At 39.2% G+C, this 13,274-nt stretch overlaps 2 protein-coding genes across 8 annotated transcripts in view; both read right to left on the reverse strand.

Annotated features, from left to right (window-relative positions):
• Window positions 1-50: 50 nt before the first annotated feature.
• LOC138617259 (insulin-like growth factor-binding protein 1) lies at window positions 51-6,601 on the reverse strand. 6 transcript variants are annotated; one of them, XM_069692073.1, is made up of 7 exons: window positions 5,328-6,601; window positions 4,748-5,236; window positions 4,566-4,652; window positions 4,334-4,480; window positions 1,532-2,031; window positions 1,213-1,341; window positions 51-1,101 (listed from the first exon to the last, which is right to left on the reverse strand). In XM_069692073.1, exons 4-7 carry the CDS (start codon window positions 4,371-4,373, stop codon window positions 976-978), a joined length of 795 nt encoding a protein of 264 aa, XP_069548174.1. In that variant the 5' UTR covers window positions 4,374-4,480; window positions 4,566-4,652; window positions 4,748-5,236; window positions 5,328-6,601; the 3' UTR covers window positions 51-975. The 6 variants fall into 6 exon arrangements, 4 of the variants coding, with proteins under 4 accessions (XP_069548174.1, XP_069548173.1, XP_069548176.1 ...); XM_069692072.1 differs by having other exon boundaries at window positions 1,532-2,034; XM_069692075.1 differs by having other exon boundaries at window positions 1,532-1,608; window positions 1,840-4,480.
• An 87-nt stretch (window positions 6,602-6,688) lies between these two features.
• The window catches only part of LOC138617258 (adenylate cyclase type 1-like), a 38,504-nt gene continuing 31,918 nt past the window's right edge, over window positions 6,689-13,274 (reverse strand). Inside the window, exons 11-20 of one of the 2 annotated variants that reach the window (XM_069692070.1) lie at window positions 13,094-13,178; window positions 12,217-12,306; window positions 11,695-11,957; window positions 10,672-10,798; window positions 10,044-10,205; window positions 9,812-9,958; window positions 9,609-9,707; window positions 9,355-9,469; window positions 9,133-9,257; window positions 6,689-8,799 (exon numbers count right to left, since the gene is read on the reverse strand). In XM_069692070.1, the coding sequence (XP_069548171.1) occupies window positions 8,380-8,799; window positions 9,133-9,257; window positions 9,355-9,469; window positions 9,609-9,707; window positions 9,812-9,958; window positions 10,044-10,205; window positions 10,672-10,798; window positions 11,695-11,957; window positions 12,217-12,306; window positions 13,094-13,178 (1,633 nt within the window). In that variant the 3' untranslated portion in view covers window positions 6,689-8,379. The remainder of the gene's footprint in view (window positions 8,800-9,132; window positions 9,258-9,354; window positions 9,470-9,608; window positions 9,708-9,811; window positions 9,959-10,043; window positions 10,206-10,671; window positions 10,799-11,694; window positions 11,958-12,216; window positions 12,307-13,093; window positions 13,179-13,274) is intronic. The other variant, XM_069692071.1, reaches the window with a different exon arrangement.

Raw genomic sequence — 13,274 nt, forward strand, 5'->3', positions numbered from 1 at the left:
TTGTTTTTTACTCTTGCAAAGTAGACGACACATTAAGACATGGATCCATCTTGATAAAATAACTTTATAATTGGATGCATAGCCACAGAATTATTTTATATACACTGCTTTGATAAGACCAATAATGGAATAATGGCATTCCTGGCAAATCGCATTCACAATAAAGTTGGTCCACTGCACGTGACCTGAGCAGCAAACAAAAGCATAAACATGAGATATAATAATCATAATCATAATAAATACTAGAACAGTCAAAAAAGGCAAATAAAAATCCCCAATATGAGAAAGGTGGAGCAGAGAGCTCCTCTCAGCTCCACCAGATCCAGTGGACCTGCAGAGACTAGCCGAGGTAGACAAATGCTGAAAAACCCACCCCAAACCTCACAGTGGCTTGGATGAGCCCTGATATGTTTGTGCGCGGCCACCATACGCATACTTGTGGCACTTTAAGTATTTCCCCCAATACCCGTTGAGGAAACGCCAATGGAGATACATTCAGACAATGTCAACAGGTTGAATGAATGAGTGGCTGTGTTGATTCGTGCCATGCACAGCTCCACTCTTGAATGAATTGAAAAAAAAAAGAAAGAAATGATCCTGAAGACTCTGAAACGGGCTTGGCAGAGTTGCAGACCTGTGGTTTTGAGCAATGGAGTTATTTAGTCAGAAACACAAATATATACAGTGTTGCCCTATTTACAATTGAAAAAAATAGGCAAACATATAAAAAAAATCTAAAAATGACAAATGTTAATGCTGGTACGAATATACAAGTAGTGAATAAATAAGTTTGTGATACATACAGGATGTAAATAATATGAGAGGAAATTTCCCCCTCTAAAATTGCAAAATGAAGTCAGTCCATCAAGTGGCGGAGAAGTAGATCTATATGTTTACCTAATGTTAAGTTACAAAACATGATTGCTTGAATCTATCAATTGTTTGTGTAGTGTGAATGATAACAGAGTCCACTCTTCAGTGAGTGACTTCTTGATGACACTCTGAGTCACTGAGCAGGTCACTCGATCCTGGAAGCTTCTTCCCATTCCAAGAAGAGACACACCAGCAGCGAGCAGGCGGTCCAACCAGAGATGACTCACACTGAAATAAAGACCGCAACCCTCACAAATAAATCACCAAGTAACCTAAGATAAATCTCTTTCAGGAGCTGGAATGTATTTTATTTTGTGAAAACTTCTGAAAAATTCTCACCTGCTTGGCCTTGTAGAAGCCGTGCTTGTCACAGTTGGGGAGGTAGAAAGTTGTTAACTTGTCTCCTAGTTTCTGCTGAGAGCTGGCTATCATGTCCATCGCTGCATCCAGCTCAATGTGACAAGGACCCTGTGCAAAAAAGAAACACAAATAGTGAGAGCCACACATAAACAATGACATCACATTGCAAAATTACATAATTTCAGGTTACTTCTCCAGAAAATCCACACTCCCTCAGAGCCAAGTGCTCCCTCTTGTGGAAGGAGTAATAATTGACTTTGAATCATCTAAAAAAAAAAAAGATGTTTTTTTTCCTCACCGGTTGTACCAGTTTGTTGCGGATGGCATTGACCTTGGCCTTGATTCTCTCTTGGCCCTCAGCTGTGTCTTGCTGGTCTAAGGGAAGGTTAAGCCCCAACAGGTAATGCAGGGAGCTATGGTCAGTTACTACATCAGCTTCTTCTGCAGAGATTTTAGAAAATACTTCAATGTTGAAAGTGATACATAAAATACATGCTGTTTTAAAGGTTTTGTAAAGTTGAAATTTTAATATTTGAAAGTGTTGTAAGTGAGAAATATTGACAATGAAAACATGTGAAAGAGAAAACCATGACACATTAAGTCTACCTTGGTTCAGGTCTTCAGTGCAGACTCCCTGTCCTCTGGTCAGAGCGTGGAGTGGTCTGACTTCACCAGGCCTGGGAGTGCAGTGGAGACCCTCACCACAGTGGGCTGTGTGAACCCCACACGAAACCCCCTCCTCCAGAGCGCATGCCATGCAGCAGCCACAGCCAGGCTCCCTCAGCACCTGCTTGCAGTCTGCTGGGATGGCAGGACAGTCGTTCAGCTTCTGCTGTGTGCAGGGGGCACAGCGGATGGGCTCAGGCCCCACCACTGGGGATGACCTCACCACACCCAACACAGCCAGAGCCACTGCTGCCACAAATCTCAGTTTTTCATATAATCCAAGCATCTCCAGTATTCTGGTGAAATTATTCTGCTCTTTAGAGTTGGCCTTTAAAAGTACTCTATATGAGTGTAGTTTTTCTTCCAAAGAGATTTCTGCGATCAAACACTATTTATATGGGTATCTGGCCTCCAGAAGGGTTAATGATTGACACGTTGACCACAAATATAAAATATTTTTGAAAAGGTTGCCGTAAATGGTGGATGACCCTGGTTGATGTGCGTAGATCCAGGTTCACAAGGTCTGTTGTCAATATTGACGCTGGAACATAAAGTGGTTCTACATCAAAACAAGCCTGTTTTTGACTGACCGAATTACTGAACTGTGTCTTTACCTCTGATGTTATGAAAGCAGTTACAAAAGCGCTTCTATTTGAACAAATGTAAAAAAAAAAAAAAAAAAAGAAGTAGTGAATAATGATGAGCATATAGATAAGCCAAGGAGTTACACGCCATGAGATGATGACTGGTCAGAATTAAAACTGTGACTCTTGCTGTTAAATATTTATTTGGTGAAGTAATGCTGACAGATTGACACTGTTTTGATTCTAAAATCTGTTTGTCCCTTTAGTCTTGCTGGTAAAGGTTCTTATCAGGCAAACAGATCAACAAGGTCATTCCCTTTAGCATTGCATAACCCTAACATTATGGATTTATCTGCTGGAATCACAACATGTTTGTCTGAAGAAAGATGGGAGTAACTGGTTGTTTCCATGGTGTAGTATTTGTCATAACTATCTATGGCAAATGCCAGATGCTATGACTTACTTAATCTGGTGGTATGCACACCAACAGCACTCATGCTGTGTGCTCTATATGACTCCAACATAAAAGACTTCATGTTGGAACTCCAAAAAAATCTCTCATTGTAATAATGTTTAAACCAGGAATGACCAATAAAATGATCAGGATCAATTACTAAAGTTTTTTTTTTTAATGATTGCAACACAGGTTGCAATAAACCCAAGTATGTGTATGTAGATAGGATGATGACGTTTAAAACCCTGGAAACTATTAGTGGTGAGGATCTGAATGGATTACAGCACAATGAGAAACAATAAAATGATGAGTATATTGGTTGTATAAGTATTTGATAGGAAGGCTGTGATTGATTTTAAAATGTAAAAAAAAACCTTACTATTATTCTTTGATTTCACTACAGCACAGGTACAAATATTGTTCTTCTACAATGTTTAATACATGTAGTTGCAGAATGAGCTTATAAAATATTAAAATTATTATGAATGTAAATTACCAGCAGTATTTAGACAAGTTAAAATTACCTCCATTATGACCAACATTAAAATACTATTTACATTTGCTCTAAATATTTCAATAATATAGTAATCTACAGTAGGCTGTAACATAAAAACCACAGTCCATTTAACGAGTATTGCTACTTTATTTTTTCTCTTAACAGAGCTGTACTTATATTTAAATAAACTGAAGTGCAAAAATTAAAGATGTAAATATTCATTTGTCTCTTTTTCTCTTTGCCTTTCTGCGTGTGGTGATAAAGCACGAGACAAGTATGTGAGTACATTCATCAAAAAAGATGTCATATTTTCACTAGTCCAATATAAAAAAAAATGGTTTTCTCATTTCAGAATTTTTTTTTGAAAATGAATAATATTTTGAAAACTCATGCTCAAGTCTGACTGCCAACATAACAAATGCTAACATGTTGCTCCCAGTAAAGATAATTTTGTCCCTGTTGCTTCAGAGAAGCAAAATGGACGAGGTTATCTTTGTGAGTGACTGTGCCCGCTGAGAGAGCTTCAGCCTCTCAAATAGCTTTCTACAATGTAATTTAAATCAAAGAACACCAACTTTAAAGGATATAAATGGCTTCGGGTTGAAGTAGAGGAGCTTAGGCCTTCTGTGGCTGAAGCAGAGATTAATTGGCTACCAACAGAAAAAAGAGAAAATAATGTTATGGCAAATTCAGCAAGGGGTTAGTGGAGGTGCCACACAAATCAAAAAACAATTTGAAAGAAATATTAGTGGAAACCACTTTGCCTTACTTTCTAAATTGTATCCAATGTACTTATTCTTTTTTTTTTTTTTCCCCACTTATAGCAACAAAAGAAACAGTAACTTGCACATTGCATATGGGTGAGTGAGCTTTGATGTTTGTTCTACATTCAGTATTCACCAGTGAGGTCATTGCTTGGTGTGTCCATTGGGTTTCTCATTCATCTGAGGCCTGTGATGATGAGTGTTACTCAACCACCAGTTGATGCGTCGTTGCCTCTTCGATGTTGATCATCAGGTCCACCAGCCACTGAGGAAACAGCTCCTCCTTGGAAATAATTTAGAGGACACCGGTGAAAAAAACAACACTGTAATCCAAAATTAAAACATCTTTACTTCAAATGAACACTCACACGCTGCAACTTCTTCTTGTGGCTTTTCTTTGACTTCTCCACTGATGGCTTATGTGGTGTCTGTTTTTGCTGCCTACTCTCAGAGATCTTAAAAAAAAAAAAAAAGATAATCATCTCTTTTCCATTTCAGTTGTGTGTTGTTAAATCTTAAATAGAAGTATGAGGTGCGCTGTAATTTTTACCTTTATTCTCAGCTTGCTACTACTGGATCTCTTCTCATTCCATAACCTCGGTAGTCCAGGTGGTGCAGCTTCATCACTTGGATCCACAGCATGTGTGGTCCAATCTGACACAGAGAAATTGTACATTTCTTTCTGCTGATTGTGAGTAGATTGCATTTGAATGGAATTCTCCTGGTTGATGGAACAAGACAGCTTCCTAGGTCTCATAACTCTCAGCAGACCATCATCATCATCATCATCATCATCTTCTTCTTCTTCTTCTTCATCTTGTTCTTGTTGTTGTTGTTCTTCTTCTTGTTGTTGTTGTTGTTCTTCTTCTTCTTCGTCTTCATCTTCTTCTTGTTCTTCACTCTTATCTTCTGCCAGTTCGTCCTTTGTCTCCAAAACTTCTTGAAATGGAAAATCCTCCTCTGCTTCGTCTCCTGTTGTTCTTACTTCAGTTTCATCTTCTGGCTCTGTCACTTCATAAATGGGCTCTAGATGTTTCCTCTGTTCCGAGTTGTTTTGAAATAAATAACAGAATACATTTTTGCATTCCTAAAACATATAATATATGAAATACAAAACAGATTAGACTTACATATTGCCGTTGAATGTCCATTTAGCTGGATGACTGAGCTTTTCCTGACATGTAGATCCTGCAGTTTCTGCTGTGAGTGCTGCCAGGTCGTAGTTAGATGATTATTCAGATCAGGTGTGGACACTTAACAATAGACCTTTTACACAGCAGACATTTGACTTGTCTCAGCAGGAAAATAACATTTAAAAAAAAAGCAATTGGAATGTAAAATAAAGAAATATAACCTACTGCTTTGATTTTTCTCACTTATAAACTTGTTAAAAAAAAAAAAAATCTTTCTTTTGCAACAGTAGCAAGTCAGCCGTTGATGCAACAATATGAAATCAGTCAACAGGAAAACATACAATTCAGCATATATGAAGAATAAATTTACAGTAATAAGCGAATAAAAAGTATAAATGAGTATAACATATTGAACACCACAAACAAAACAAAAATACAAAAACTTGTATCTCTTTCCCCCCCTAAACTGAATACCAAATCTTTAAAAGAAGTTTCCTTCCTTTGAAATTCCCCCCAAAAAATATGGATCCATGAAATTACTTGATTTTGTTTTTTTGTTTGTTGAAATCTAACCGAATGTAAATGTAAGTATTATAAAGATATATACATTGTATTCTATATATGACATGACCTAATTTACTCATTGATCCTTTTTAGCCCTGATGACACCAGCGCTAGTGCTATTCGGTAACCTTCATTTACCTTGGATCCCCTTCATAGCCTGACGTTGCCTTTGCCCTGGAGTGATAACATCTGCACATTTGAGCTTTTTTCTGTAAAGTAAAAGCTCTTTCAAGATAAATCCACACTACGGTGGATTGCAAATTATTGTGGTATTTCATTCCGAAGCAAAAATAATTGCAGCATTGTTCTAACTCGTAAAACGGGGGGGAAAAAGCAGACCAGGTGTTTGTTGACTTAACTGTTACACTGAGTGAACCCCAGACAAACTTTACATCAGCCCTGGGAAAACAATTTTGAGACATGGTGACATTCATCTGGTGGTGGGCTGTGGAAGGACACAGATTTTACCGTTTCACTTGTTCTGCGGTGTGGAGTGAAAGCTTTTTTTTAAATTTTTTTTTAGAGCTATTAACTAAGGTGTGAAGAATACAAATATTACATTTTAGAGTGGAATTAACAAGGAAAATAGCCAATAAAAAGTTGTATTTGTTAGATGGAGATTGTTTGCTATGCCGAGGGTAATGGGTAAATATTGTGTTTTAGTTTTGAGATTCTCTTGGTAATGTTTAAAAATCAACAAAAGGTGATAATTCACACTCCCAATCATAATGTCATACACTACTACAACACAATTTTTACATATTTGTTGACATTCATAGTCATACCGATGATGATATTTTATACACCAATATTGTCTTTATTACAAAATATTCAATAACCCAACTTTACACTGTACAAGATACAACATAGTTTACAGCTTTTGGTTATTTACAAAAAGTACGATCTGCATATCAAAGTGAATATATCTAAAAAGGCAGGTTGCAATCACTGTAAGCTTATTGAGTAAGGCAAAAACTTGAAACATGATGTATTTACACTTTTGCAGATCAAGTGACAGTTCTATGATAAAGATACAGGCTATAAAGATATCTGAAGTGCCTCGTATTTCTGAGACTGTATCTGAGAGATGTGCTAAAGCTTATAGTGTCTGAGGATAACTCAAAATGTAGCTTTACTATAACGAAAAGCAGTAGTACAGTAATGTATATGCCTGAAAGACGTCACCAGCCAGACACTGCACCAAAGTTTCTGTGGCCTCAACAAAACGTGTGATCGCACATGGAGGATTTGAAACGCCAAGGCTAAAGGATTATGGTCATGCAACTGTGTGCTTATTATTATCTATGTGATCTTTTCTGTGTAGATGAATGTCATCCTTAACGCCTTTGGATTTCATGTTTGCACCATGTATTGGTCCTCTTGTAATGTCCTGTCGTACTTTGTGACTGGTCTAGTATCGGCATTGACTAGTTTCCATAGGAGCACACATCCAACTCTGTAGAATTTCTCTTTACGTCTTCACACCTTTGTTTGTTCCTTCTATTTACCTGTATTGCCTCCTTATTTCCTATGTGTATCCTTTACCACATTACATTAAACCACTGTGAATCAGGACTGTATAAGAACATCAGATATTTAGGAAATCTTAATTTGTCTTTCCAGTGTTCAAAACGACACGTGTTAGGTTTGCTGATGATATCTGAGAGTCGCATGTGCCAGATATGATTAGCATACTGCAACAGTTTCTTTCCTCTCCGGTGAGGCAGTATAAGGAATACAACTCAAGATCTATGGAGAACTCAGTACTTTGGTTTTGTTTCAATAGGAGAATCGTTACTATGGCTGTCAACTCTTAAAAAGTCATGCACTATCAACTGTAAATAAGTATCATAAAAAGCCTATTTCATCCAGTGAGCTCCGAGTAAAAAAAGGATTGTGTGCTGTTTTGTTACAATTCAGAATTGATCACACATGCATACACACACACTCACAAGTACACACATGCATGCTTACACAAACCAAAAAGAAACAACACCATTTTACACTGTAAATACTGCAATGTATCCTTGGCATAATTGGAAAGACAGTGCAAAAGCAATAGCATTATCAGTCTTTCTCTGGATATCAAAGCACATACCCATTGGACATGGAATATGTGCTACAAAAAAAAAAAATCCCCCAAAAAAATCGATGATGCACATTATACCTGGATCTGAAGGAACCCAAGAACACCACAAATCGAATCATCTGTTATGGAGATGTTAATAGAGGATTTGAGATTCCGGGCGTCTCTCTCTTCACCACAGTTTTTGTCGCAGAAGAGTGGCAAGCAGATAAAAATCCCTCAAAGCACATATTGTCCACATCATCTCTTCATATCTCCGGAAGTTCATATCCTGATCAAGCATATCCTGGGTTGTGCCAGATGCTCAGAATTTATAGGAAATACCTGGACAGCCCTGACTTCTCTGGGTCTTCGACCAGCCTTCTCTTGCTGTATTTCAGATAATTCTTGTCTTTCTTTCTACACTGCCACATCTGCAACAGCTGCCACAGCCTCGATTTCAATCTCTGTCACCTCTATGTCCTCTTCATCCTCCTCGCCCACTGCGGGCACGCAGGGTGAGGGCAGGCATGTTGCTTGGCTGTTGCTGCTGTTGGCAGCGTTCATCTGCATGTTGCTACCCATGCTGGCATGAGTAGTCAGGCTGGCAGCAGAGGAGACCCTGCCAAGATTGTTAGGGACACTCGTCTTGCCACAAGAGTGGATCCGGCGTGCCAGGCTGACAGAGCGCATCACTGATGAAGTGGTTGCCGTGCCCACACCCTGAACCTTCCCTTCCAGGAAGTAGGTCAGCATCTCGCCTTTACCTTTTACACTGACCTTTCCACGGCAGACCAGATCATAGTTGGAATTCAGTAACCGATAAACCTCCTCAGTCACCTGGGTAATAGAGTACAGGAAATATAAATATTTAAGTTTATATTAAACAAAGAAGTAGCTCCAGCAATTCAAGCGTTGGGTTACAGTTGGGTTAGCTCTTTACACCTTTTCAAGTTTGTATGGAAAAGTACAAAACATGCTTCAGACTAAACTACACGACATGGCTCATTGAATCAAAATATGATAGTTGTGGTTTTGTGTTTCTATTTGGTATGATATGAACTATACTTTCAGAATTGTCTTATTTAATAGGTTTCACTCCACCAAACTCCATCTGTAAACCAAACCTTTCTTATACCAGATTGACTTTTGGACTGGAAATGCTTTGTGTACCTGTATTTTTCCCGGTACCCCAGTGCTGTCCATCCGACTGGCCACATTCACTGTGTTCCCCCAGATGTCGTACTGAGGTCGCCTCGCTCCGATCACCCCTGCGACAACTGGACCCACATTGATACCTGCGCAAACACACAATAATGCTAAACTGTCACATTTGATTTCACTTTACAAGTGAACCAAGAGCCCGACCTCACATTATTACAGGTGTAGACTTACCCACTCTGAGGACAAACTCATTGTATGACTGATAGTTGATTTCATCCAAAACGTCAAACATTTCAATGGCGTAGTCTGCTATTGTGCTCAGATGGTCGTAAACTGATTTTTTGGCCTAAAGAGAAGAATTTAACCAACAAGTTAGTGTCTATGCATGAGATCATCCTTCATATTCTTTTCAATATAATAGGTAATGTGCTACATCAATTAACACAGCAGAAGAAAAATAAACAGAAAGACAAATGAAAAGCTACCTTAGTACCAATGGTGGGGACGAGTCCCACAGCTGCCATGTATGTACTGCCAATGGTTTTGATTTTCTCAATGTCTTTGTAGCACTCCTTGTCCATGAGCTGCAAAACACACATTCAAATCCAAGATTACAAAAAAAAACATTTCCAAACTCCTACAAGTGGATTTTAAGTGAAAAAAACCCAACTAAAAGTCCCAATCGCACCTCGTCAAAGTCAGCGATGATCTCGTTCAGCAGTCTCAGGCACTCCACTCCCATGTTGTTGCCATCCAGCTCGATGTAGAAATCATTAAAGTTTGGGATTGAGGCAAACAGGACACCAACTTGTGCGTAGGACTGATAGTACAGATCCTATTGGAAAATAAAGAATACAGTGTAACATATGTCCTTTTCGTCCATTCCTGTGGTTGTTTTTGTTTTCTGCCTCTTTATCTACCTGTTTGTGTGTCTGTCTGCCTGCCTGTCTATAAGCGAGGCTCACCATGTTTCTGGGGTTTGATAGGAGGAAGTGTTGAGCCACGTGTGCAGGTAGAAGATTGAAGAGGATCCTCCTGTTGTCCAGCTTTACTTTCTCCATTCCATCTCTTTCCTCTTCCGCCTGACAAACAAAGCACCCGAAACATCCAGACGCAGTGAGAACTGTAACTTGTTCCTCATCTTCACCACATGGGGTCAGTAAAAAGCATTATGTGTTTCACACCATGGACTGCTGTAAGCCTCATGGTTGGATTAATAGGCTTGGGTACATTACATGACTAATGCTGCTAGTTAAAGGGTTAAATGGCTTAAAATTCAGCTTCAACACTTCAGTCCCACTATGCAAAACACTTAGTGCCAAATGATACCATGCCAAAACAAGCTTCTTACACTGTTTTTGCCAAAGAACAGACAGCTGGCAGCCTAAAATACACAGCCTCCTCACATAGCCCAATAGTTTATACATATCAAATCTGAGATGGCAGCATTTCTGCACTTTTTTTTAAAGCTTATATTATGATAATAAGATTTAAGCTTCTTAACATCCACGGCGTCTCTCACAGACAAATTAATACACACTTCCTGACCTGCACAGCCCATAGGAAGTCCAAGCGTAGTTTGAGGTCAAGTTGCCTGGAGTGGAGGGCCAGGGCACTGACAAAGAGCAACAGAGACAGGATGGGCTCATAGCCCCGGATGTGGAAGGACCCCCCACTGTGGAAGAGACCAACACACCAGTCAGCACTGGACAAGACCACACAGAAAACTATACAGGAGGGTTGAATGGACCCCCCACGGTGTCCAGAGAGATCATGGGTAAAGTCTAACTTATGAAAAGTGTGAAAACAAGGATTTCTTTGAAGGGCAACATCAAAACAAAACATTTAGGAAAGCCTCCTTTGAATGCGGTTGATTTATATTTTTGGACCATACAATATTACATTATTTATTGATGCATAACTGTCTCTAAACAAAATGAGTTTTTCAAAAGAGACCTTTGTCTTATTAACCTTCACAAATTTAACATAATCACTTTTTTTTTTTTTTTCAGTTGCACATTTATGATCTGAGCTCCAATAAAATTGGCCAGGCCCCTCGGTACTGGGTTGAAACGACTAACGCGGTACCATCATCCAGCCCACATTGTCCTTTCAGGCTTCTGATTTGGAACTAATAAGCATGTGTGCTGCTTCAAAGGGTGGAAAATGAAAGAGCGTGTGGGCTGAAGACAAATGACGACTCCTCCACACACATACATCTCAGTACATGTAAAGGCTCTTCTAACTCTTGGTCATCTGTTGGTTCTCTGAATCGAACTAACACTAAACCGTTGCTTGAAATTCACAGCCAATTGCTGCCTCTGATACTCGAATGACGCACGAAATGCATGACAGATCCTAACTGGATCAGGAAGCTCTCACTCTTCTGATAGGATGTGTGCATTGTTGTCATGTAACATCAGGAAATGACAAATATCTAAAGTGCACGTGTGTGTGTGTGTGTGTGTGTGTGTGTGTGTGTGTGTGTGTGTGTGTGTGTGTGTGTGTGTGTGTGTGTGTGTGTGTGTGTGTGTGTGTGTGTGTGTGTATGTGTTGTGCTGTGATCCTCACCCTGCAGTCTTGCGAAAGCCACTGAGCTCCAACACAGTGACATACAGTACCCCAAGAAGAAGCATTAGTGCCATCTTTGGCAGCCAGGACACACGCAGGAAGAGTGCCAGAGTGAGTGTGCCCACCACACAGGACAGAAAGGCGTAGCGGGCACCGTCACAGGGCAGCTCTGCCATGGTGTGGTTGGCGCCGCTGTCCACATCAATGATGACGATGGAACTGTTTGTGTTGGCACTCGCCCACAACCAGGGCATACAGCCCACCTGTCAAAGGCAAACAGGAAGACACGTGCATAGAAAGCGTTAGATAATTATAGGGAATAATTCAATGCTGACCTACATCCACAGTCTGTACTTTTCACAAGAAACATCAGTTGATCAGCAATGTATGGCCTCTACAAGCTGTGTTAATGTACACAGTAGTATGTTCATTAGCTGGATGGATTATTTTTTCTTACTGGTTTGCCAGTAAACTGGGCCATTTGTGGTTGATGCCATTTTTACTTTTGCCATTCTCACTTACCACGCAGGCCTGCGCCACAGCGTAGATTAAGAGCACTATGAGAATACAGAGAGCAGTGCGAATCTGAATGGTCAGGCACCCTGGAAAACACTGCGAGACAAAAACAAAGAAAATATAGATACATGACAGTGTGAGGAATACCAGTATTAAAAATATATGTATACTGTAGATACTACTATATATGTGCAGGCACAACAAGTTTACAATGCCAAAGTGTAATAGCTTTGATAAAAGTATGAGGACAAATGCTTGAAATAAAGCCATGCTGTCATGGAGGCAGAGATTAGGGCAGAATGATTGATCAGCTATTACATTAAAACAACTGACAGGGGAAGCATAAAGTATAATACAACAGCCAAGCAATAAATACTCCTTTCATAAAGATTACAACGTTCAGTTGTTGTTCAACTTGAGTGAAAAAGATGCTGGTTTATTTTAATGGTCATTTTGGAAACTGTAACTTTGTAGTGCTGTTCAACTGTAACTGAGAGATGTTCCCAATATTATGTCATCCTAATTCTTTTAAATGGCTGGTCAGTGTAAGAAAGGAGAGTGAAGAACAGAGAGAATGACAGAGGGAGCATGAACCTATGAAAGCTACAAAGATAATTTTATTTTTAAATAATCAGACTAGCCATCATAATTTAAACAGAGGGGTTTGGCCTCTGAATTGTTATTAAAAGGTTTTATAAAGTGCATTTAAAATTTCACTTGGTCAGCAAAAACTTTTAAAACTGAAAAAATATATATAATGAAGAATGTTTAGCCTGCCAGCTTTGTAAAGCAGAAGATGACAGAAGAGTAGCATCAATAGGTGCATCAATAGAAAGTGAATGAAAAACAGGTGAGGCAAAGATCAGAAAGCAACTGTATTTACCTGTACTCTAGTGATATGCAGGTACATAATACAAGCTACTAGGAAACAGATGCAGAAGACAAGAAGGACTAGTACCACCGTGCCCCTGAGTAGAAAATAAAAAGAGGGAAATGGCAAGGTTAGTTAAAAAAAGACCTGAGTACGTGAAAGACTCAATTAAAGAGATGAGAAAAAGCAACAA

This window comes from Brachyistius frenatus, unplaced genomic scaffold, assembly GCF_029030835.1.
Source record: "Brachyistius frenatus isolate BFR_SWC_R1_liver_20210118 unplaced genomic scaffold, ASM2903083v1 Contig_12, whole genome shotgun sequence".
NCBI classification, from domain to species: Eukaryota; Metazoa; Chordata; class Actinopteri; family Embiotocidae; genus Brachyistius; species Brachyistius frenatus.

What these genes read in the sequence shown, in the direction of transcription:
- LOC138617259 (XM_069692072.1), bottom strand. Translation starts at nt 4,373, where the DNA reads ATGAGAAACCCAATGGACACACCAAGCAATGACCTCACTG. An exon ending in ACCAAGCAATGACCTCACTG is followed by an intron (nt 2,035 to 4,333) that starts GTGAATACTGAA and finishes CTGCCATCCCAG; the next exon opens with CAGACTGCAAGCAGGTGCTG. An exon ending in GCAACAAACTGGTACAACCG is followed by an intron (nt 1,342 to 1,531) that starts GTGAGGAAAAAA and finishes TTTTTTGCACAG; the next exon opens with GGTCCTTGTCACATTGAGCT.